Source organism: Centroberyx affinis, unplaced genomic scaffold (genome assembly GCF_046629955.1).
Source record: "Centroberyx affinis isolate AG114_WGS23_722 - 3 ecotype Tasmania unplaced genomic scaffold, CSIRO-AGI_Caff_v1 ptg000558l_1, whole genome shotgun sequence".
NCBI lineage: Eukaryota > Metazoa > Chordata > Actinopteri > Beryciformes > Berycidae > Centroberyx > Centroberyx affinis.
In genome coordinates this window covers 18,386-44,826 of record NW_027279201.1, presented here as the reverse complement: position 1 = coordinate 44,826, position 26,441 = coordinate 18,386, and the positions used below count along the sequence as shown (strand labels likewise).

General features: G+C 40.3%; 1 protein-coding gene across 3 annotated transcripts; it reads right to left on the bottom strand.

Moving 5' to 3' along the window:
- Positions 1–92: 92 nt before the first annotated feature.
- On the bottom strand, positions 93–25,392 carry LOC139643075 (protein NLRC3-like). 3 transcript variants are annotated; one of them, XM_071518228.1, is made up of 15 exons: positions 25,362–25,392; positions 23,393–23,513; positions 23,164–23,280; positions 22,288–22,404; positions 21,790–21,903; positions 12,413–12,529; positions 11,280–11,396; positions 10,265–10,343; positions 9,843–10,089; positions 7,741–9,538; positions 7,453–7,626; positions 3,895–4,068; positions 3,553–3,726; positions 3,277–3,323; positions 93–3,021 (listed from the first exon to the last, which is right to left on the bottom strand). In XM_071518228.1, the coding sequence occupies exons 2-15, from the start codon at positions 23,473–23,475 to the stop codon at positions 2,456–2,458; spliced, it is 3,924 nt and encodes a 1,307-aa protein (XP_071374329.1). In that variant the 5' UTR covers positions 23,476–23,513; positions 25,362–25,392; the 3' UTR covers positions 93–2,455. The 3 variants fall into 3 exon arrangements, with proteins under 3 accessions (XP_071374329.1, XP_071374330.1, XP_071374331.1); XM_071518229.1 differs by lacking the exons at positions 21,790–21,903; positions 22,288–22,404; positions 23,164–23,280; positions 23,393–23,513; positions 25,362–25,392 and adding exons at positions 11,772–11,888; positions 12,642–12,735 and having other exon boundaries at positions 9,861–10,089; XM_071518230.1 differs by lacking the exons at positions 12,413–12,529; positions 21,790–21,903; positions 22,288–22,404; ... (1 more) ...; positions 23,393–23,513; positions 25,362–25,392 and adding an exon at positions 11,772–12,376 and having other exon boundaries at positions 9,861–10,102.
- Between the last annotated feature and the right edge of the window lie 1,049 nt (positions 25,393–26,441).

The following is a 26,441-nucleotide window of genomic DNA, read 5'->3' as shown; positions in this document are numbered from 1 at the left end:
GGACAACAACAACTCAGTTGGAGGATGTAACTCAGATCTCTGGTTTAAATAATTTTCTTTTTTCATTTATTAATTAATGACCACACGACCGAGGTCGGTGGAATTTGCTTTCGGTACAGCATGGTGGGGTAAGTTCAATTCAACAGTGTCAGTAACATCAAACATAGATATCAGCATCACATTAGACACATGACACACAACACGAGACACATGAGGCACAACAGACAATATACACAGATTACCACAAGACTGAAATCACAGACAATATTTACAAGATTGACATATGAGTTTTAAAGTGCAGGTACATCTGTCAGAGTTAGTGAGAAGTGTTCAGAGTCCTTATTGCAGTGGGGAAAAAACTGTTTTTAAACGGGATGATTTGGTGGGCAGGGACCTATAGCGCCTCCTAGAAGGCATCAGTTGGAAAAGGCGGTGAGTAGGGTGAGGGGGTCAGAGATGATTTTTTTTGCTCTTTTGATTGTGCGTTTGTGATATAGTGATTCAACTGATGGGAGGGAGGTGCCAATAATCTTGGATTGGTTGGCTGTCCGTGCTGCCATACCAGACTGTTATGGATGAGGTGAGTATGCTCTCAATGATGGCTGTGTAAAACTGAAGGAGGAGGTTTTGTTTTACTTTTTTTTTTTTAGCTGGAAAAACAGTCTCTGCTGGGCTTTTTTGGTAATGTGGTCTGTATTGATGTTCCATTTGAGTGTGTTGCTGATGTGTGTGCCAAGAAAATAACTCAAAGCTTTCAAACCATCCTCATGTGGTATACTGGGGTATAGAATTGATACATCCATAGTACAAAGTATATCAGTGGAGGCAATGTTGCAGTTTTCAAGGTTTTTCAGAAAATCAGTAGTGTCTTTCAAATGAGAGGGTAATGTTTGTACCAAATCTTTAATATGAGAGTCAGTGAATTGAGAAATGGGTTTGGGGAGCGAGCCAATGCCCGAGACTATTGGGCGTCCAGGTGGATTTCTCAAATTCTTGTGAATCTTTGGCAAGGTGTACAACACAGGTCTTATGGGATTCTCTCTTTTTTTTAATTCCTTTAATTTCTTTAATCTTTATTGGATTTTCAGGGTACAGCAAATATACACATTCACAAATCAAGATAAGATCACAAATCAAATATCAATTGGAATGAAAAACTAATTGAACAAATTGAAATGAAAAATAAAAAAAAACAGAGTTTGTGGGAGGGCACATTAGATTAGATTAAGATGTGAGTCAGTGTCCTTATAATTTCTCTAGGTAAAGTATCCACTTCTGCCATCTCTTCACACACAAATCTTCCCTAAAACCTAGCACACAAGTCAATCTTTCCATTGTCCATATTTCCTGTATGATGTTTAGGAGACTCAGGTTTATACCAGCTTCTAGTTATGGCTTTCCTAGCTGAGTATCTTAACCAAGCATCGATCCCTCTCAAGTATTACTGGTGTAATGTGGCCCAAGTACAATATAGTACATGACAACGGAATCTCGTATCCAAGCACACTAATCAGAACTGAATGTACATCTTCCCAAAATGATTTCAATTTTTATATGGGATTCTCTTTAATCATGTATTTATATTCATTGTCCGAAATCTCTCCATCACGTAAGTAGTGCTTCAGCGTGTCTTTAATTTCTTGTCCAAATCTGAAAGTCGGATGTGTGTCCAGGAGGGTATATATTAGTCCAGAGTTAGGGTTAGGGTTCATTCACATAAGCAGACTTATCTTGAACTACTATAGCCCCGCCTTTGTCAGCATGTCATATTACAATCTCATCATTGTTCATTAATTACATTAAGGCCTTCCTCTCTGATTCCAGCAAATTTGAGTGTAGCCTTTGTTCTCTACTCTGACACACAGAACACATTCCATCTACCTTTTTTTTTTTGGTGAAAAGTGATAACATAAAACTAACTCACTGATTACATCTCAATTGAAAAAATGACCGCCTCCATTAACCATGAAACACAACTTTTCCAGGAAACATGGGAGCCAATCACCACTGCCTCACTTCCCTAACTACCTCCATTTCATCCACACTCCACCCCGAACACCACTCCCTGCCAGCAACACAACACTATACTACACCACACAACACTACACAACAAATCCATTTTTTTTCTCCACGTGTTTCTTCTTAGTTGTTGTCCTTACATCTTGACTCAGCATTGTCTGTTACTACACTTTGTTATACCTATCTACATCTGCACTAATTAAAAAATGCTTATTTCTGAAGCATGTTTTATTTAGAGTAACATGAATAGCATACAAATGCAATATGTAATTCAATATAGCAATATGTAAATGTATATTCTCACTTCTCTGATGTGAGTGCAGCTGTGTATTCATGTAAACGTGTGCATGCTTGAGAAGGCGTGTATGCATGTGATCCTGGACAGAGTGAGATATAATTTCAGCATCTGTGTTTAGGTAGCGGTGTGAGTCTTATTTCAGGACACAAGCGGCGACTCTACCTCTATCTGACACAGAGACACCAAGGAACCAGACGACCAAACCCCAAACCCAAACCCAGGGTAGAGAGGTTCGGTGAACGTGGAGTGGAAGGTGTGGATGTGGATCAGTATGTCAGAGGAGACTCTGTAGAAGGACAGAGTGCCAGCAGGCCAGTCCAGATACACTCCTACTCTGTCAGAGTCAGAGGAGTGGGGGGTACGTATATCTGTTTTTCTCCCATTGTTCCAGGCACTGTAACTATTATCAGAGCATAACAGACCCCAGGACTTGTCATTCCATCCAAGCCGACACTCGTCACCCTTTCCTCTCCTTTTGATTCCTCTGTATGTCACTCCTATGTGAACCTCTCCTTTCCGCTCAACTTCCCAGTAACAGCGCTCAGTCAGACCATTTCCACTCAGCACCTGTTTCCAGCAGTCAAATCTCTCTGGGTGATCAGGATATGGCTCCTTCTCTCTCACCACTGTCACCTTTCTGTTGCCCTCAGACAGAGTGAGGTTTCGGTTTGCTGTGTTCAGGTCTAGTGTGAGTTCACAGGCATCTGATGAGGAGAACACAATACACAATACAGAAGTCATTTTTGATCTAATATACCTGTTCTGTTTGGTTGGTTTTATTAACAGTTTGACTATTAATTTATTAACACGTTTCATGATGACACATTATGTCAGCCATCGTCTTCATTCACAGTAGGGTTTGAATAGACTGATGACGATGCTGTGTAGACTGGCTTTCCATCTAAATAGCTGCATGTATGCTGCTTTGTTGTCATGAATAAAACTAAACACACACTTACACTTCCTAAGACCAGGTTTCAACCTCTGCATTCCACCATGGTCCACACTGGGGGTGAGGAGATAAGCAACGTCAGTCCAGCATATTCTCTTTGATAATGGAAAGATGGGCATTTAATAACCTTGCCACTAGTAAAGTCCATAAAACCTAAAAGTCATATCCACTGTTAAAAATTAAACAACATTACACAGTTTCACAATATAACAGAATATGGTTCCCTCCTGACTCGAACTCCTCTAAAGACATTGCCTCTGCCTGGCAGCAAGCCTCTTCATACCTAAGAGTGTCCAGTCTCCAGTGTGGATCCTCCAGTACATCAGACAGCAGCTTCACTCCTGAGTCTTCTGGATGATTGTAGCTCAGGTCCAGCTCTCTCAGATGGGATGGGTTGGAGCTCAGAGCTGAGGCCAGAGAAGCACAGCCTTCCTCTGTGACCAGACAGCCTGACAACCTACAAATGCACACAGAAAATAGGCTACATGTTAGATTTTCTTACTATATTACAATAAGTTGTGATAGTGCAGTCGAATGACAACAAAACAGTCTCAACTTCAAAGACTAAAGCCATCTAAGCCAGGATTTAAATGGTTATCTGTTGAATGGGTTCAGGAACACTGACCTGAGAGTCTCCAGTCTACAGTGTGGACTCCCCAGTCCAGCAGAGAGCAGCTTCACTCCTGAATCGTGTAGGTCATTGTTACTCAGGTCCAGCTCTCTCAGACTAGAGGACTGGGAGCTGAGAACTGAGGCCAGAGCTTCACAGCTTCTCTCTGACAGCTTACAGCTGCTCAGCCTAAATGGAGATGTACAGATATGAAATGCTATGAGTAGAGTTTACAGTTTACTTTGCATGGTGCTATAGCTCAGTGAGTTGAGCGTAGGTGTCATGGCAGCCGCCTAGCAGCTCTCTCTCTCTCTGTGTGATGGGTGTGCAGGTCGGATCTGCATTCTGCATGTTGGGAGGCAGCTGTTCCCATTTCTCCAATCAAGCAGCCTACTTATTCCCTGCTGTGCCTGCAGTCTTCGTCAGATCGTAGATTCTAGTGTGCTGTTCTCTAGCCGCTAGACTGTTGGTTAGTTGACCAAATTTGTAAACGTCTAATCCAAGTTCAAGTCTAAGTTTAGTTCAAGTTTTGTTTAGTCCGTGTTGCTTCCTGCTCGTCTGTTTCTAATCTCCGTCTCCTTGTCACAGACCAGCCTGCTCGTCACCTGTGCTTCCTCACCTGGAATGCCGCTGCACACTCTGCCTCTGCTGCTGCTCTGCCTGGCCCATGCCTGCCACTGCTCCTATATGCCCCGAACCTTGTTGATTAATATACTGCTTGAAATCTAAACTCCAGTCTAAGTGTCTGTGACAGTAGGTTTGATTCCCACTGGGGCCAACTATTCACACATGTTATTGTAAGTTGATTTGGATAAATATATCCACAAGTGGCATATGCTATGTTATGCTTTACAAAAAGCCATAAATAAGAAGAGTAACACATATAAAGAGGATATAGATGACACTTTCAAAAGAAATAAACAATAAAAATGAATAATTAAAACATGAAAAACACAAGATTAAGAAGGTGAAAACAAAAACATTACACAAAAGCAAGTCAATAAAAGTGTGCTTTACAAAGTGTTTTAAAAGATGATAGTGAATTTGCAAGTCCTTCAAGGAAGGCACTCAACAGTATAGGGGCCCTGGTGGCAAAAGTGTAATCACCTTTAGTCTTGAGCTTAGACTGAGTGACAGTCTAAGCTCAAGGACCCGAAGGTCTCAGCTTGCACTCCAACTCACAGGCAACTAACTGCAATGTAACCGGGGACCAAACCAAGCCATGCTTTAAATGTGCTGCTTTAACCAACTGCAAAAGTATTATTGTTAAAAAGGACAACTGTGAACAAGCTTTGAAACTGTAATAGCATACCACCTGACTCATTTCAGCTAATTAGAAAATTGAAATGTTGAAATTGAGAGTTCTGCCACATACCCAATGCTCTCAATATTCACCTGAGCGCAAAAGACATTATGGGGTATATGACCTTTACACACCAGATTGCCACCACTCCCAATGAGGGTCTGATCACTTGTTGGCATGCTGGAGCAGCTTGGGCACAAAGGGCAAATAGAGCTAAGCTGTGGATCACACGTCTCCCGTCTCTTGTCTTATCTCATGATCTGCGAGCCAGCTTCCTGAGGCATGTCAACCCTATCATAATGCCCATTCCAACCCTCCTTCATCTTGCAGACTGGCTGGAATGAAGCCAGAGTTCAAGTGGATAGCCTACAGTGTGTAGGTGATGAGCAAGGTATGTGTCTCCTCCCGGTGGGACAAGGGAAAGAATGCCAAGTCTTCCAGGACAAGCACTGTCCTTCATAGAGCAGAGCAGAGCAGGGCAAAGAAACAATCAAGGACTCTATGCCATTGGCAATGCCATTGGCTCAGATTATCCCCATCTTATTACTCCCGGTGAGCCAGTACGTCTCTGCCCTCCTGGCAGTCATGTAGCAAAACCCAGTTGGGTTGGACCTTGCAAGGGCCTTCCAAGTTCATCAAAGTGTCTTTCTCCTCAACAGTGTCTCTTGGCAGGCATTTCATGAGCTTGAGCTTTTCATAGTGTGAAGAAACTGTGGCAGTTAGATACACTGCCATACAGAAGTGAGAAGCTTGTTACCAGGTCAAACGGGATGCCGAAGCAGTCCAGATCTTGGAAGATAAAACTGTGCTGGCAACTGTGCAACATTGCTGGAGTGCAACGTAAGCCACACCGCTGTTAGCACCGAAAGAAGCTGTGCTGGCCCACCTGAGAGGGACCAAGAAGCATCTGTTGAAGGACTCAGAGAAAGCAGCTACCAAAAACGCAAAGGTCAACAAGTTGTTCAAGGCAGGATATGTCCAGAAGATACTCCCTGTAGAAGTAGAGGAATGGCCAGGTTGGTACATCCTTAATGCAAAGCCACTAGGATACGTGTCTTAACATTGCCAACCCAGATCCTATTACTCCTTATTATTTGCTTATGGGGTGGCCAGATTCTTCACACCCACAAGTGGTCTACCCAGAGTCAGAGTTGCTCACTTGTAGATGGTGGAGCCATAGCCAGGTCCTAGCTGACCAGTTCTGGCACCGCTATATCCGCCTTTACCATAGGCATGGTCATGATGATCATGGACCAGCAGTCTTCATGGGCCCTTTGGCCAGTGGGGACAGTCAACAAAGTCTTTACTGGAGCAGATGGGAAAGTCAGGACTGCTGAGGTCAAAGTGAAAGACTGTACCAACCAGACATCCATTGCTCAACCTCTTGAGGACAACTTTGAACTGTAGCTGACCTTAAAGGAACTACAAATCTGCAAAGCATATTTGGGGCAGCTGTTAAAAAGGCCAGCTGCTGTGAACATAGCACCCCCTGCTGGACAGTTGAACAAGCTGTCAGACTATAATCATATATGACCTGACTCAGTTCAGCCTGTTAGAAAATCATTCTCAGACTGAATTCTTGCATTTAGTGTAGAGGTAGTTGTAGAGGCAGTTTAACATTGGTGTCTAACCAGTAATTTAATGTTTATCCAGTGTTTGTAAGGTTCCAGTGTTCTGTATGCATCCATACAAAGTGTAAATGCTGAATGTTTCAAAGTTTATATTTATTCAAGCGGTTTGTGTGTTTGTCTTAATATCTTCATTTTGTATAGAATCACATACACACACCTACCCATACCTACACTGTTGGAAACTGGATTGAGAGTTGTTGCTTTGCCTTTGAGACTGGAGAAATTAAAGCTGATGTACTAGACATTCTCTGCATTCATTATAATCATAGAAAGTATTAATAAATGGACTTGTACTCCTGCATTTCTGACCTTCATTATTGGGAGCCTTAGGCAGTCAGTTTTCTAATCAGTGCGAATTACAGTGTAAACCAAACATTCAGTAGGTGCAATAATCATGGATGACCTTGTCTCTTCATAGTGTATATAAAGCTGGATCAGAATAAAAAAGGTGACGGAAAATTCCACAATTTTCTTTCCAGTGAAAATGCCAATGTAAAATGGCTCTGAAATCAATTAAAATTGCATGGTTACCATTTGCACATTTAGGAATACTGACCTGAGTGAGACTGGTTTGAGCGCATGGGCTTTACTTAGGAGGAATATGTCAAATCATTTGAGAAATCTGTGTATTGATCTTACCTGAGATTGTTCAGTCTACAATGTGGACTTTCCAGTCCAGCAGAGAGCAGCTGCACTCCTGAATCCCGCAGGTCATTGTTACTCAGGTCCAGCTCTCTCAGACTAGAGGATCTGTAGCTGAGAACTGAGGCCAGAGCTTCACAGCTTCTCTCTGACAGCTTACAGCCACTCAGCCTGAAAAGGCATTAGTGATAAAGACAAACAATAACTGTAAAATGCTAAAATGTTTCTATTTTATATCCTGTAAAAAATATATTCAATGTACTTATATCTATCCAGTGTACCTACAGAGATTTATTGGAGGCTTTGACCACTGGCAGCAGCCTCAGAAGACCCTCCTCTGAAGCAGAGTATTTGTTCAGGTTGAACATGTCCAGTTCTTCTTCTGATGACAGTAACATGAAGACCAGAACTGACCACTGAGCAGGGGAGAGTTCATCTGTGGAGCGACTTCTTGATCTCAGGTACTGTTGGATCTCCTCCACTAGAGAATGATCATTCAGCTCATTCAGACAGTGGAACAGATTGATGCTTCTTTCTGGAGAGGGATTCTCCTTGATCTTCCTCTTGATGTACTGGACTGTTTCCTGATTGGTCTGTGAGCCTGTCTGTTCCACTAGACCTCGTAGGGCAGTCTGATTGGTTTCCAGTGAAAGACCCAGGAGGAAGCGGAGGAACAAGTCCAGGTGTCCATTTGGACTCTGTAAGGCCTTGTCCACTGCACTCTGGTGGAGGTGTTTTACATTAGATGTGTTTCTTAATAGTGTAGACCACCAACCCATTGACTGTGGTTCTGACAGTAGATTGACACCAGTGTTGATGAATGACAGAAAGACATAAACAGCAGCCAGAAACTCCTGAATGCTCAGATGGACAAAGCAGAACACCTTGTCCTGGAACAGTCCATGCTCCTCTTTAAAGATCTGTGTGAACACTCCTGAGTACACTGAGGCTGCTCTGATATCAATGCCACACTCTGTCAGGTCTCCTTCATAGAAGATCAGGTTGCCTTTCTCCAGCTGCTCAAAAGCCAGTTTTCCCAGAGATAGAATGATCTTCCTGGCCTCTGTATTCCAGATTGGATCTGTCTCAGCTCTCCCATGATACTTGACATTCCCCTGTTTGGACTGAATCACCAGGAAGTGGATGTACATCTCAGTCAGGGTCTTGGGCATCTTTCCTCTCTCATCTGTTCTCAACACATGGTCCAGAACTGAAGCAGTGATCCAACAGAAGACTGGGATGTGGCACATGATGTGGAGGCTTTGTGACATCTTGACGTGGGAGATGATTCTGCTGGCCTGCTCCTCATCTGTGAACCTCTTCCTGAAGTACTCCACCTTCTGTGGGTCAGTGAAGCCTCTCACCTCTGTCATCATGTCAACACACTCAGGAGGGATCTGATTGGCTGCTGCAGGTCGTGTGGTTATCCAGAGGCGAGCAGAGGGAAGCAGTTTCCCCTTGATGAGGTTTGTCAGCAGCACGTCCACTGAGGTTGACTCTGTCACATCAGTCAGGATCTCGTTTCTCTGGAAGTCTAGAGGAAGTCGGCACTCATCCAGACCGTCAAAGATGAACACAACCTGGAACTTGTCAAACCTGCAGATTCCTGCTTCTTTGGTCTCAATAAAGAAGTGATGAAGAAGTTCCACTAAACTGTACTTTTTCCCTTTCAGCAAATTCAGCTCTCGGAAAGTAAACGGAAAAGTGAACTGTATATTGTGGTTGGTTCTGTCTTCAGCCCAGTCCAGAGTGAACTTCTGTGTTAAGACTGTTTTCCCAATTCCAGCCACTCCTGTTGTCATCAATGTTCTGATTGGTTTATCTCTTCCAGGTAAGGCTTTAAAGATGTCTTCACATTTGATTGGTGTTTCTGGTCTCGCTGGTTTCCTGGACGCTGTTTCAATCTGTATGACCTCATGTTCATCATTGACCTCTCCACTCCCTCCCTCTGTGATGTAGAACTCTGTGTAGATCTGATTCAGAAGTGTTGGGTTTCCTGCTTTAGCAATCCCTTCAAATAAACACTGAAATTTCTCCTTCAGATTACATTTGAGTTCACGCTGGCACACTGCAGCAAGAGTTTCTGAATGAGAAATTAAAAAATAACATCAATGAGTGGATGTAACAGTAAATATGATAAATGTAAACAATTCCTGGTAAATATATACATATCAGCATTTTACACCCACATTAACAAGTCCATGGGGATTGTGCTCATTTACCTTCCAATTTGGAATTGGAGAGAGCTCAAATTTTGTAGAGATCAAATAGAGATCAAATTTTGTGTCATTCTGACCTGTGGTTCATGAGAAGATTTTTCAAAAACTCTGAAATGGCAGCCAAAATTAAAAATGTTCCTACATTTTACCCTTTACAGCATGTTAAACCTGTTAAAAGCCTCTTACTGCTCTGCAGAGAGTCTGCCACCTCCTCCTGCTTCATTCTCCTCAGGAAGTTCAGTGTGATATTCAGAAATGCCTCTCTGCTGCTCCTCCTCTGCTCTTCATCCTCACCGTCCACCACCTCTTCATCCTCCCTCTGCCTCTCTACACATTCTGGGTAATCTGGATCCAGAACCCTCTGGAACCTCTTCAGCTCATTCTTCATGAAAGTGATGATGTTCTCCTCAAGAAGCTGGAACACAATACTATATAAATTACACACACTAATTTTATGGAACATAATGTCAAATCCATTTGTCACAGATTGAAAGCCCACTGGTCTGAATGTTAGAGTGAATATTATGACCAGAATGGTTGTTTTACATTTCATTTGTAGCTGAAGTGAAAGGTGTTCTACATTTACACACCATAAAAATGGAGGCCAGGTCTGTTTGATGCTCTTGAGCAGAGTGACCACTGGGAACCTCTGACCTCTCCTGGTGGATGCTGTAGACAAAACACAAAGCGTTAGATCTCCAGGTCCCCATTCCTCCTATGTTGCTTAATTTATCCAGGCTGATATGATGACAGCCGGTTCAAACTATCTCGCTAATCCTTATCTGGCTATCTCAGTTCCTCAAATGCAGGTGGCGGATTGATTTGTCAAACTTGGTGTAGTTATCTTGGTTTACTGCGCACTCTTGTTTTGAGGTAAAGGGATCAACAATCATATGATTGGCTGCATGGCTCAATGCCTTTAAGAGACAGCAACTTTTTACTGCAGATGAGCAAGAGTTACAGTAATAACTGAAGGCTATGAGGAACATGTTATTTAAAAACATGAAGCCTCTAAAATCAGACAGGAATGGTGGCAGAAAATTGCAGATAAATGTGTAAGAAGGCTAATTACAATTGCATCTATAGCCCATACTGTGTCATTGTAGTTACCTAAACTCAAAAACATATTTTGGTCTGTTTGCAAGGTTTATACATTTCAATTGTATGATAAACTTCCATTAAATTGAATGAAGTAATTCTAACCTAAGTTAATAATCTTTTATGAAATGAAAGTAAAGTAAATAGATTGAAATTAATTTGAAAGAATAAATTCAAATGTATGCAATTTGTGCTTATGATGCCGATATATTTCAAATGTACAGTCAGACTCTTCAAACTATAACAAGAACAAGTTCAATTTTAAGCTTGCTTCAAGGGGCAGAAAATCCCAGGCTCACATCAAATTGTCAATAAACTTATGCAGTTAACTCAGTTGTTCATGTATAAGGACAAGGGCCTTGCTCATTATTCATCTATTGTAGGAACTATTGTAGGTTGAGTATGAAGAGCCAGACCAAATCTATATCTCATGACTTGTTACTTCTGCTTTGTAGAGTCTGATAACAACCAAATCATCTATTTTTATCATCTAATTTAAATTCTTGCCTTTGCACAGTAGAGTGGCGTCCATCTTTGAACTCGATAGGTGCCTCTCTAGACCAGTCACTCTTCATGGACACACAGCTGGGTACAGGAGAGGCTGGTCTTTTCTGCTGGATCCTGCTATCAACAAACGATTGAAAAAACTGGGTTGCTAGTTGCAAAAAAGCTTAGAGAAGCAGGCTTCTAATCAGAAGGTTACCAGTTCAAATCAGAGGAACAGGCTTGGAAAATTAGAGTGAATGTGTAATGCTTTCAAGTACTGCAAGTGCAAGTATTATCAATGTCAGTGTCCTTTTGCAAGGGCATTGTTCTGGTAGAGCTGCTCAGTGGCCAACAGTAGAAGATTGCTGTTGTACTGGTGTGGATAACTGCATGAATGTGAAGCAAGGCAATGCAGCAAAAGAGAGAGTATGCCATGTAAAACCCCATAAATAATTGTAAAAACAAAAAAAATAGAATGTAATGTTACATGTTTTAATGCTAATACCAGCTTACTTCTTGTTAGATATGTTTCGTTGTGCTTTAAAGTAAAGAGGGAAATCCATCGACCGGTCGCTCTTCGTGGACACACAGCTGGGCACAGGGGAGTCCGGTCTCTCCTGCTGGACCGGGCTTCAACACAACAGAGACAGACCTTTTACTGTGAATAATGACGGAGCAGTGATTTCTGCTGAGCTCTAAAATGGAGAACAGTCATGGACAGATAGACGTATTTAACTCTTTTCATTGTGAAAACTATTTGACTAAACCTGTATCTTTCAAACGCCAAAGCGACCTTGGCGTTCTCTTCTAAAAGCCTGTCCATAACAGCACCTTGATCTAGTTGCTCCTCTCTAAGGAAAGGAAAAAACTTTGCAGGGTTGATCTTAAGAATTTGTTGCCCTGGTAACAAGTTAGACTACATTTTAAGCTTGCATCAAGGAACAGAAAATCCCAGTTTTACATCAAATTGTCAACAAACTTATCCAGTTAACTCAGTTGTTCATGTACAAGGACAAGGGCCTTGCTATTTATTCAACTAAATCAACAGAGTATGAAGAGCAAGACCAAATTTATATCTTACGACTTGTTTTCTGCTTGGTAGAGTCTGATAAAAATCAAATCATCTATTTTTATCATCTAATTTAAATTCTTGCCTTTGCACAGTAGAGTGGTGTCCATCTTTGAACTCGATAGGTGCCTCTCTAGACCAGTCACTCTTCATGGACCCACAGCTGGGCACAGGGGAGTCCGGTCTCTCCTGCTGGACCAGGCTTCAACACAACAGAGACAGACCTTGTACTGTGAATAATGACGGAGCAATGATTTCACTGCTGAGCTCTAAAATGGAGAACAGTCATGGACAGATAGAGATCCTCATCTTACCTCTTAGCTTCGCTCTGGCTGTCATGTTCCCCAGTGGTTTTAGAGGGAGGGACCCCCTCCTCTCTGTCCTCTGACATATTCACAGTACAGTGCAGACCTTTAATGACACACACCCAACATCCTGAATCATTACAACAAGGCTTCTATAAGAGGATATGTTATATTTCACCTTCAGCCCTGGGACTGTGCAAAAGGGGATTTTATGAAAGGAAGTATATCTCAGTACTGGCAGGTGGTAGAGGCATACTTGGTGTTTGAACAATGATTAAACTCACCACTTCTGCTTTGAAATGAGGAATGAGCAAACCTGTGACCTTGTTGACTACCACTAAGAGGAAAATATGTAAAACAGTCTCATACAACCTTCAGTTTGGCTCCCAGACACAAATGTTGGAAATCACAGTTAACTCTAATGACTATTCAGACCTACAAACATTATACATTGGAGTCTCCTTTGTAATCTAGTGCAGAAATGACAGGTCTAAGTATAGTGGTTTTTAATCTGGACCTGGTCTAATGTGATCTGGATGGGAAAAAAGCAGTGAGATATCCTTTTTTTTTGCATTTTCACAAATAGAATAAAGGTTTCACAAATCTGAAACTGTGTTTTAATGAGTCTCTGGAGTCTCCTTGGTAATCTAGTCCAGATTTGACAGGTCTAAGTATAGTGGTTTTTGATCTGGACCTGGTCCAATGCGGTCTAGACATGAAAAAAGCAGTGAAATCTGAAGTTCATCTCATCTCTAAGAAAAAAATGCTACAGTAAAAATGCATAAAACTCAGGATTATGATACCCTGTGATGTCCCCTGCCATATTGGAGTATTGGTTTCTTGAGACTTTTTAATACTGAGCAGGTAGGACCACAGCAACAGAAATAGCAATAAGACTGAAAATCAGTTTACCATGAGTAAGAGCAATAAGAAAAAAAATGCTACAGTTATGTTCAAAATCCATTTAATTCTGTGATTCATTCTCATTTCATCTTCCCCCTATTTGTTACGTTTTTCAGTTGATGAATTAGCTTGAAAATGACTGAACAACGCCATCTACAGGCGTTATGCCACTTTTAAGGTGGACCGGAAAATTCCAATCAGAAGCTGCGAATCGGATGCCAACTTCAGCGTCGTAGTGAAACGGAAGAGTAGACCCAGCACTCTGGATGGAGGTGGGGAAATGAAGACTAAAAGAAGACTAAACTTTTGGTACCTTGAAACAATTTTAAATATGGCGTCAGCAACAACTAATTCGTATAGTATAGTTGACAGTGAATGTGAAAGTGAAACATTTTAATTACATCTACTTTTTTAATTAAATTTCTGTAACGTCCTTGCTTTTGTTACTTCATATGCAGGCACCGTTTCCTTGATTAAGCTTGCCTGATATCACACAGAATTGTCAACTCGACACTCGACACATTTCAGAATCGTGGAATTGACGGATTCTGGGCCAGGCAATGATTAAGCATGTAGAGAGGGCGATACAACATGTTACTAGAAGGTTACTAATTTTAAGCGATTACACACCCAAACACTAATATGTTGGAAACTGTTGGAAGAGTGTTGATTTATGTTCTGAACACAAAGAGCGGGTTTAGACGACTGAGTTGGACATTTCCGCTTATTATGCATATAGGCTAAATCAACTAGGCAGGAACAGCTGTTACTATTAGCTGTTGTAGGCAACTAGTATTCTAAAAGATATGCTGGGATAGAGTCATTAAATAGGCTATAATACACCGTAAAAATATAGTAAACCTACCTTCCTTGTCTTTGGCCACGTCGATTTAAGGAAGTGGAACCGAAAGAGACAGGGAGGGTGTGTGTGTGTGATACACAACTTGTCTGCACAAGTCTTTGCACGCCACGCCATCTCTTTTTTCCTCGCCCCGAAAATATGTCCATGTTCTGTAGGCGATTGCTCCTAACTTATTTCACGCATCTCCTCCTATTCAGTTACTATAATAGTCCAGTGATCCACTGCACTGCTGGACTCTCTGCAACCGTATTGCCATGCTTTCCGAATGCACATAGTGGCAGAATGGTCAGTCTATATTTGTACAGTCTGTCTACGGTAGGCTACTACAAGGTTCTCTTGTCCTCATACTAGCCTATGTGGGACAGTATGTTAGCTACTGTAAGTATTCAGCTGTGGGGGAAAGAGTAGCCTACTACAATGTCCTACTCAAGTAGAAGTATTGTTATTTTGCTGATATTTCACTTAGTAAAAAGTAGCTCATTTATAATGTTCTCAGAGTAAAAGTTACTGAGTTCCTTTCTAGAATGTATATATTACATATAGCCTATATATAGATTATATATATAGTATTGCACGCTAAGCCATCCCAGGGGGGATCCCTATTTGCCCGCCCAAGGTTTCTTCCTAGTTTTTCCTACTAAGGTTTTTCTTGGGAGTTTTTCCTTGTGTGCATTAGGGTGTAAGGCTGGGGGTGCCAGGTAGGTTAGGCTGTAGAATAGGTAGATTGTTTGTCTTGCTAAAATCTGCTCTTGTCTACCTTGTGTTTTTTGCTTGTCCTACATCTTTTTGTTCACCACTGATTTTGTTTAGTTAGATCTTGCTAGGCTCATTCTCTGTAAAGTCCTCTGAGACATGCTTGTGATAAACTTGAACTTGAACTTGGTATGTGATCTTCCATGCGGTTCTAAAAGGACAGAGAGGACAGAATTCAAGCTTGATTCTATAAATTGGAAAATATGGAAATTACACAATAAAGCGCACAAAATAAATTGAAATGACTCTTCTCTTTGCTGACTGTCTGTTCACTGTGTATGCATCCACAATTTTTCAATTTACAATTGTCCAATTTCTGATGCCTATGGAGAGCAACAAAATGTGTACTCTGTAATGAATGTGATTTAAAATGTAGTGAAGTACAATACTTCAGTAAAAATGTACTTAAGTAAAAATAAAATTACAGACTTTAAAAAAATAGCCATAAAAAAAAACAAACCCATACTATATGGGTCAGTATGTTAGCTACTGTGAGTATTCAGCAGTGGTGGAAAGAGTGGCCTAAGTAGAAGGATTGTTACTTTGCTGATATTTTACTTAAGTAGAAGTAAAAAGTAGCTCATTTAAAATGTTCTCAAGAGTAAAAGTTACTGAATTCTTCTCTAGAAAAGAACTTTTCCATGCAGTTCTAAAAGGATGAGGGGACAGAGTTCAAGCTTGATTCTTTAAGTTGGAAAATATGGAAATCACACAATAAAGTGCACAAAGTAAATTCAGATTACTCTGCCCGTTCACTGTGTATGGATCCACAATTTGTCAATTTACGATTGTCCAATTTCTGATGCCTATGGAGAGCCACAAAATGTATACTTTGTAATGAATGTGATTTAAAATGTAGTGGTACAGTACTTAAGTAAAAATGTATTTAAGTAAAAATAAAATTACAGACTTTAAAAAATACTCAAAAAAGTACAAGTACTCAAATACAGTAACGTGAGGAAATGTAATTAGTTACTTCCACCCTTTGTTTTCAGTATGCCTCTGTACCAATATCACTATTTTCTGTACATTTATTTCACTTTACAATTAAAGTGACTATGATAAGAACCTGCATTTAGTGTAGCATTTTATACAGTAAAAGTGAAAGGACTGGGAATATAGCCCAGGTTCTTCTGTTGCCTCATGCTAACCACTGATAAACCGTCACCTCCCACAAATGCAGACACGCCTATCTGGCTGCCTCCAGTGCAGGTCGGCCTGCTAAGGAACAGAGCTACTGATGCAGCAGGTGTTTCTGAGGAGCCTAATCAGATGTGGAGTTAGACAGGTGTCATGCAAGAGAAAAATGACCCACAATAAGCCAGTTTGTGGCCTTTTTGCATCCCAATAGTGCTCCAGTTGTAAGAGACAGCCAAATGCTTGTTTTACTTTTCATTCTTACCTCAGTGTTGTGGCATGGAATGTGGCATGGTAAGAATTTTTGTGCTCGTGGCATTCAACATATTCCAAATTTGCAAGGGTCATAGACATGCTCCAATGTTCACAAACTAGCTGGCTATATTTACATGCCCGAAAGGCATTCTGGGAAATGTAGGAAATCACGAGCTGAAGTAGACGACGCAGGTTGAGGGAAAGTGGATACACAAAAAAATTAAATGACAACACTTCATCACAAAATAACTCCTGGACTGTATTAAACATTATAAATTGATATTTAACTTTCATGTTTTATCAGTCATGTTGTTGTCTTTGTGCTTTATTGTCCTGGCTGTCCAGGGTGACTCTAGGGGTCCTCTGTCCTGCTTCACTGGGATCAGGTATGAGCTGGCAGGGCTTGTGAGCTGGGGAGTTGGTTGTGGAAGGTCCAGGAGACCCGGAGTCTACACTAAGCACCACACTATGTGGCTCTCTGAGTGCTCACAGGAATTTGGTTGCTGAACTAGTAATTGTTTTTGGGGCTTAAAGGATAATACTAGTGTTTCTTTCCATTCTTCTGTTGGTGCCTGCACCCAGAAAGCATAGTTGGAGATATAGGGCTTGTTATCCTTCATTCAGAAGAAGCCATTTCCTGCCATTCATTCTTGTACAGTATGGAAAAACAACTTCCACATAGCGAGATAATCCATCATTATTTCATTGTGCCAAGTTGAGTGGTTTCCTGTCAGTGCTGCAGTACGTTACACTCTGTTTCCTGTCAATAAATGTTGAAAAAATTGAACTGCATACACCATGCATTGCAAATAATTAGGGGAAATGCAAACTAGATGTAGACAGTATTAAATGGGCTACAACTGGAAATGACACTGGTATTCTCCTTTTAAAAAAACAACAAAAAATAACAGTGTTTACATGTATTGAAATGTATTCTAGTTTAAAGTATCTAAGTGCCTTTTCAGTTACAGGTGATCAGAGTATGATGTATGGGGATTCGGGCATTATCAGAGAAGGTAGGTTTTACCTTTGCAAAATATTTTAAGTCTCATTGCACTGAAACTAAGCAGAATTTATTCACAACTCTGCTAATGTATTGTAGCACGTTTTTCAGAATTGTCAGACTGGTCTAGATTATACTTATTATACATAAAGCTCCTCATGTCTTGAAGTTCAAATATGAGTAACATATTGTTCCCAGAGGAGAGATGTGGTGAGAGGGAGAAATCGACCTGTGGGCTGGGTCCTGTAGACCTACAATACAATACAATGCAATGCAGTGTAATGCAGTACATCTTCATTAAGTGAATAAAGAACTCTTGGGGGCTGGGAGAGAGAGGAAAAAAAGAACTTGTTGGGTTGATGAGACACTCTCACTCACTCTCAAGTCAACCCGCCCAGTTTCCCGGGAGAGTAATTGGTGATCACCTGGAGAGTTCTTATGGAGTATTTCCTCGGGAATACACAGAAACTCTGGTAAAAGGTTTTGTGGTAGTAAACTCCTAACATGTAGGAGCTCATTCCGAACGGTGTCGCTGTGTCTAAGTTTAACAAACAAATCAAACACACGAGACACCAAAACACCATGGCTGCCTCTCGGGCACCATAGTATTTCCTGAAATATTCCTTTTATAGAAATTTCCACTCTTATACTGTTTGGTCAAAATTTTGTATCTTTATTAATTTACTCAATGACAATTTGCCTGAATATAATGTCTACTACTTTATACAACAGTAATATGGAAACATCATACCTCTAGTGAAAAGGAGAGTTGAATGTAATTGCTCAATTTTATTTAGCCTACATTAGTATTTTAGATGTGTGATAAGCCTTCCACTCATTCACAAATGTTCAGACTTTACACAGCAAAAACTTGTAACACAACCTTGAGATAAAATTGATCTGTTGTTCTGCCCCAAAAGTCTCATCTCCCTATGTTGTTTGGTGAAAATCAAGGGATCTCCATTTCCTCAACAAGGTTAATTACCATGTCTGTCAATGTACTTTTCCCTGTCATCCTCGCTACTGTTTTTTAACCCGCTGGTTAGACAGTGAATTGAACCCAAGTCATAAAATGTTTGATCTTATGCATTATCACTCAGGGTAGACAAACATTTTCATCCACCAGTGGTTAAGACCCTGTCTTTTGGGACTACATGCAGGCCTACCACTGCTGGTCTAGATTTCAGTTCCACTAAGGGGAGTGGACTGGCCACTCTAAAAGGAAAATACTTTCATTAACCCAGGAGAAACCAGCGAGGCAAGAGCCAAACAAAACACAAAGATGCCAACAAATGGAATTTACAAGTGAAGTTTTGGGAATGTCATATTGGCTCAGTGGCCTAAGGAGCATGACAGACTCTCAATCTGTGTGCTGATAGTCAAATAAACTTCACACACCAGTGTTTTTGTTCACTTCAACTTTTATTAGGGAAACAACTGATAGAGAGGTGAGATTCAGTAATTTGATTAGAAAAGAATAGTGGAAATGAGAGTTTTTATTTTTTCGACGACGCATGCAGTTGTTGCACCCGGCAAACAGATGTTTGATGATTTTAGATGAGGATATGGAGTGAGGATTAGTTCAGTGATGTAGAGTGGAGAGAGACATTTAAAATGTCCCGAGGATCTTTCAGGATGTCACCATCCGTGCTCCTGTACCCCTGATTAGTTGCTGTGAGTTAGTGTTACGATCTCAACATAACATAAAATAGACGCCACCATAGCATTTAAGAAACAAATTTCAAATGTTTAAAACATAAAGACCAAGAAGACAACATAAGAAACAAAATGAGAATGGAGGTTGGACCACACTTAACAAAAGGATGGGGAAGACACTGGGCCAGCCACGCAATGGGCCATCGAAGCCAGTGTTTCCCCCTGATCCAAAGCTAAACTAACAAGATCAAACAGAAAATAGGGACTACCCATCCCCAAATAAAAAGGGAAAATAATAAGAACGGCAAAACGCTACGCAGGGTACCGTTCTCCTTTCTCCCTCCCACAGGCTCCTTCTATAGGCCGGACCTGCTACCGCGGTGTTGCAGGTGCAGCACATTGCTCATCAGGAATTACCTGCGGGAGGAGAGAAAGCAGAACAAAACAGTAAACACCACAAGGGGGCGCGCAACAGTTAGTTCTGAGACTTAGTTGTCACAGGTGTGTGGAAAAACACAGGTGATCTCATCATCATAACATGATCTTGTTACAACATAGAATCAACAAAATAAGGAGCTCCAAAGTATTTGCGGGATGCAGAATTTTACACCCACATTAACAAGTCCATGGGGATTGTGCTCATTTACCCTCCAATTTGGAATTGAAGAGAGCTCAAATTTTGTAGAGATCAAATGGAGATTAAATTTTGTGTCATTCTGACCTGTAGTTCAAAAACTCCAAAATCGCAGCCAAAATTAAAAAATGTTCCTACAATTTGTGTTGTGTTAAACCTTACTGCTCTGCAGAGTCTGCCACCTCCTCCTGCTTCATTCTCCTCAGGAAGTTCAGTGTGATCTTCAGAAATGCCTCTCTGCTGCTCCTCCTCTCCTCTTCCTCCTCACCGTCCACCAGCTCCTCATTCTCCCTCTGCCTCTCTAAGAATTCTGGGTAATCTGGACTCAGAACCCTCTGGAACCTCTTCAGCTCATTCTTCACGAAAGTGATGATGTTCTCCTCAAGAAGCTGGAACACAATACTATATAAATTACACACACTAATTTTATGGAACGTAATGTCAAAGAAATTGACACCCACTGGTCTGAAGAGTGTTATGTTATGAGTGAATATTATGACCAGAATGGTTGTTTTACATTTCATTTGTAGCTGAAGTGAAAGGTGTTGTACATTTACACACCATAAAAATGGAGGCCAGGTCTGTTTGATGCTCTTGAGCAGAATGACCACTAGGAACCTCTGACTTCTCCTGGTGGACTCTGTGGAGAAAACACAAAGCTTTAGGAATCCAGGGCACATTCCCTGTATGTTGCATAATTAATTCAGGCTAATATGATGATAGCCAGTTCAAACTATCTCGCTAATCCTTATCTGGCTATCTCAGCTCTAAACGCTGGTGGCAGACTGATTTGTCAAACTTGGTGTAGTTATCTTGGTTTACTGCGCACTCCCATTTTGAAGTAAAGGGATCAACAATCATATGATTGGCTGCATGGCTCAATGGCTTAAGGAGACAGCAACTTTTTACTGCAGCTGAGCAAGAGTTAATAACTGAAGACTATGAGGAACATAGGTTATCTATAAACATATCAGTTCAGTTTAGTTTATTGTCATATGTAAATAAATACAATGAAATGTTTGTGCTACGGGACACTCAGTTATCCAGCAGATACCATCCTCACAATACAACACACAGACATAACAATGGCACAGTAGACATTAGGCAGTGGACATGACTATCTAACAGCTACCCCACAGATACCATCCACACAGTACGTGCAATATAGACATAACAGTGGCACAATAAATATGACAATATACACAATACGAATTAAATATACACAATACAAATTAGTTCAGGAGTGCAAGTATGTGCAGAAAAAAAAATGCAGTTGGGCATCCTGTGCATTCAGGTTATACAGGATAAAGTGCAAGTTAACCTTGCAACTCAGCCGTTCAGCAACCTGACTGCCCAGGGGTAGAAGCTGTTACCGAGATGGGAGGTGTGTGCTTTAATGCTTCTATACCGTTTCATAGACGGCAGGAGTGAAAACGTCTGTTTATACGTTAACACTGCCACAGCCTCTAAAATCACAGAGGAATTGTGGCAGAAAATTGCAGATAAATGTGTTGGTCTGTTTGCAAGGTTTATGTATTTAAATTTGTATGATAAATTTCCACTAAATTGGATTAAGTAATTCTAACCTAAGTTAATTACCTTTTATGAAATTCACTCACATAGAACTAAAATAAACTGATTGAATACATTCAAATGTATACAAATTGTTCTTATGATGCTAATATATTTCAAATGTATCAAATGATCAAACTCTACATCATCTGGTTCCATCCAATAACAGTCAGACACTTCAAACTATAACAAGTAACAAGTAAAATTTTAAGGTTGCTTCAAGGAACAGAAAATCCCAGGCTTACGTTAATTGTTAACAAACTTTACTAAACAAAGAGTATAAAGGGCCAGACCAAATCTATATCTTAAGACTTGTTTTCTGCTTGCTGGAGTCTGATAAAAATCAAATCATCTATTTTTATCATCTAATTTAAATTCTTGCCTTTGCACAGTAGAGTGGCGTCCATCTCTGAACTCGATAGGTGCCTCTCTAGACCAGTCACTCTTCATGGACACACAGCTGGGTGCAGGAGAGGCTGGTCTCTGCTGGATCCTGCTATCAACAAAGGATTGACAAAACAGAGTTGATGGTCGCAAAAAAGCTTAGAGAAGCAGGCTTCTGATCAGAAGGTCACCAGTTCAAATCACAGGAACAGCTTGGAAAATCAGAGTGAATGTGTAATGCTTTCCCCACTCTGTGCAGCTACTATCAATATGTCTTTTTGAGAGGGACTTAAACCCAAATTGTTCTGGTAGAGCTGCTCAGTGGCCAACAGTAGAAGACTGCTGTTGTACTCGGTGGTGTGGATATGCATAACTGCATGAATGTGAAGCAGGGCAATGCTGCAAAGAGCCTGTATGCTAGGTAAAAGCCTTCTTGGATAAATAATTGCAAAAAAAAGAATATAATGTTAATAACAACTTACTAATAACAACTTACTTCATTTTAGATATGTTTCGTTGTGCTTTAAAATGAATAGGGAAATCCATCGACTGGTCACTCTGCATGGACACACAGCTGGGCACAGGGGAGTCCGGTCTCTCCTGCTGGACCGGGCTTCAACACAACAGAGACAGACCTTTTACTGTGAATAATGACGGAGCAATGATTTCTGCTGAGCTCTAAAATGGAGAACAGTCATGGACAGATAGACGTATTTAACTCTTTTCATTGTGAAAACTATTTGACTAAACCTGTATCTTTCAAACGCCAAAGAGACCTTGGCGTTCTCTTCTAAAAGCCTGTCCATAACAGCACCTTGATCTAGTTGCTCCTCTCTAAGGAAAGGAGCAGCCAAGTCCGGATATGAGTTCATGGATGAGGTAGGTTTTAACAGACCTGGTCATAATCCAGCTAACTCTGACTAAACCTGCCACTTTGCAGGTTTGATCTTAAGGATTTGTTGCCCTGGTAACAAGTTAGACGACATTTTAAGCTTGCATCAAGGAACAGAAAATCCCAGGTTTACATCAAATTGTCAACAAACTTATCCAGTTAACTCAGTTAAGTTAAATCAGGCGTTGATATTTACTCAAATGAATCAACAGAGTATGAATGGCCAGATCAAATCTATATCTCATGACTTGTTTTCTGCTTGGTAGAGTCTGATAACAACAAAATAATTTATTTGTGTCATGTAACTTAAATTCTTGCCTTTGCGCAGTAGAGTGCAGTGCATCTTTAAACTGCATGAATGTGAAGCAGGGCAATGCTGCAAAAGAGCATGTATGCTAAGTAAAAGCCTTCTTGGATAAATACTTGTAAAAAAAAAAAAAGAATATAATGTTACATGTTTTAATGCTAATAACAACTTACTTCAATTTAGATAACTTTTGTTGTGCTTTAAAATGAATAGGGAAATCCATTGACTGGTCACTCTTCATGGACACACAGCTGGGCACAGGGGAGTCCGGTCTCTCCTGCAGGACCAGGCTTCAACACAACAGAGACAAACCTTTTACTGTGAATAATGACGGAGCAATGATTTCACTGCTGAGCTCTAAAATGGAGAACAGTCATGGACAGATAGAGATCCTCATCTTACCTCTTAGCTTCGCTCTGGCTGTCATGTTCCCCAGTGGTTTTAGAGGGAGGGACCACCTCCTCTCTCTCCTCAGGCAGAGCCATCGTACAGTGCAGACCTTTAATGACACACACCCAACATGCTGTGTTGGACGGAATCATTACAAGAAGATTTTTATTAGAGGATATGTTATTTCACCTCCAGCCTTGGTACTGTGCAAAAGGGGATTGTATGAAAGGAGGTATATATCGGTAGGCTACTAGTAAGGTTGTAGAGGTTGGCACTGTGACCTTGTTTTTATTCTGATGATTTGTTTGTATTACACAATACTTGTTGCAAACATATACAACAACCTGTTCTGAACTTCTGTCGTTATACCTTGAAAGAATTCCACCCCTACCAAAAATACTAAAGGCAGAAATTAAACTAAATAGACACTAAGCTTAAACTAAACATTTGTGAAAAATAAAAACTGAAGTAAAAACTAAATCAAGGCTATATACAAATAAAAACTAATGGAAAATGAAAAACTATAACAACCTTCATCTGTAGAGGAAACAATGAGAAAGAATATGCAGCTTATTCTCCTTGGTCAGTCATGGGTGTCTGTACATTTGATCTGAGGCTACTGTCATCCTCATAACTTTGCTATCAAATTCTAGAAAGATCCATGTGACATGAAACCAGTCTAACCTGTGCCAGTGGATGTAACTTAGTTAGCCTATATGTATGTCCACTAGATCAGTGGTTCTCAACGTGGGGTCCGGGGACCACCAGGGGTCCTTGAGGGGGTTCCAGGGGGTCCCCAGCAAATTGATGAATTGTTAAACTTCAGTATTATTTCATTTACAAGAAGTTAACACAATTAGAGAATGTAGAAGAATGACTGTTTTGATCATAGTTTCTCTGTTATCTCTCTACCTACAATACAGATAGTCATGGAATTCTGGACAAAATCATATCTAATAATACAAATATTCTCAGATTTGGGTCTGAGAGACAAAATCTCATCAAATGGGGGTCCGTGGTTCTAATGTGGACTGAATTAGGGGTCCTTGATATGAAAATGGTTGAGAATCACTGCACTAGATGGTACCCGCATCATCGACAGTGAACTTAAGTGGAGACACAGCACTGTCCATCTAAAATGTAATGTATGGAAGTGGAGAAATGAAGACTACAAAAAGACTAAACATTTGGTATCTTGAAATAAATTTAAATATGGCGTCAACAACAACTAACTGATGACCCAGCTGGTTCTGGGTTTTAAAGTCTTCCGTGTTAACCAGCAACAACCCCCTCTGCATTTAAAACGTTTTGGAGGTTTTTGTTAAGAAATTATCAAAAAGCCTCCTGCTAGCATCGTTGACAGTGCGAGTGAAACGTTTTCATTACATCTGTTTTTATCTTTTAATTTTTGCAACATCCTTCCTTTTGTTACTTCATATGCAGGCACGTTTCTCTGATTAAACACGTCGAGAAGGCGGTACAACATATTACTACTAGAAGGCTACTAATTTTAAGGTATTACATTAACATTAACACCCAAACACTTACAGTATATGATGGAAACTGTTAGAAGAGTGTTATGACAAATAGGCTATCTTTAAACTGAGTTGTACATTTCTTATTATGCCTATAGGCTAAATAAACTAGTAATAAACTATTAGCTATTATAGGTAGCTAGTATGGTAAAATATATGTTGGGATAGAGTCATAATAATAATAATAATAATAATAATAGGCTAATAATAATACATTGTATTTGTATCGCGCTTTTCTAAATACTCAAAGACGGTTAGGTAGGCCTAGCAAAGGAGATACGAAACACGTAACAGACAATATTAATGAATAAGTCAGAGAATGGAACATTTCAGATCGGGAGAAAGACAAGAAAGTTTAAATTAAAAGACCAGGAGGCCGAAAGAAAGTTAGAGATTAAAAGCAGCTTTTAATGGATTTGTATACTGGTTGGTTATGGTAAACGTACCGTCCTTTGTCTTTGTACTGCGTCGGTGAAGTGAAAGTGAAAGTAGGTAATGACGTCACACCTAGACAGACAGTGGGGAGGGTATGAGTGAGTGAGTGAGTGAATGAGTGAGTGAGTGATGAGTGAGTGTGAGAGTGTGTGTGTGTGTGTGTGTGCGTGTGATACACAATCTTGAATTAACCATGTTGTCTGCACAAGTCTTTGAACACCACGCCATCTTTTCCCCCGCTCAGGAATTATGTCCATGCTCTGTAGGCTATTGCTCATAACTTATTTCATGCTCCTATTCAGTTATTATAATAGTCCACTGGTCCACTGCTGGACTTTCTGCAACCTTACTGCCATGCCTTCTGAATGCACATAGTGACAGAATGGTCAGTCTATATTTGTACAGTGATAGTCTGCTGTCTACGGTAACACATCTTGCACTGTCCCTTTGCTCTGAATGCAAGGTCCTCTTGTCCCCATACTATATGGGTCAGTATGTTAGCTACTGTGAGTATTCAGCAGTGGTGGAAAGAGTGGCCTAAGTAGAAGGATTGTTACTTTGCTGATATTTTACTTAAGTAGAAGTAAAAAGTAACTCATTTAAAATGTTCTCAGAGTAAAAGTTACTGAATTCTTCTCTAGAAAAGAAAACTTTTCCATGCAGTTCTAAAAGGATGAGGGGACAGAGTTCAAGCTTGATTCTTTAAGTTGGAAAATATGGAAATCACACAATAAAGTGTACAAAGTAAATTCAGATTACTCTGCCCGTTCACTGTGTATGGATCCACAATTTGTCAATTTACGATTATGGAGAGCCACAAAATGTATACTTTGTAATGAATGTGATTTAAAATGTAGTACAGTACTTCAGTAAAAATGTACTTAAGTTAAAATAAAATTACAGACTTTAAAAAATACTCAACAAAGTACAAGTACTCAATTACAGTAACGTGAGGAAATGTAATTAGTTACTTCCACCCTTTTTTTCAGTATGCCTCTGTATCACTATTTTCTGTACATTTATTTCACTTCACAATTAAAGTGACTATGATGAGAACCTGCATTTAGTGTAGCATTTTATACAGTAAAAGT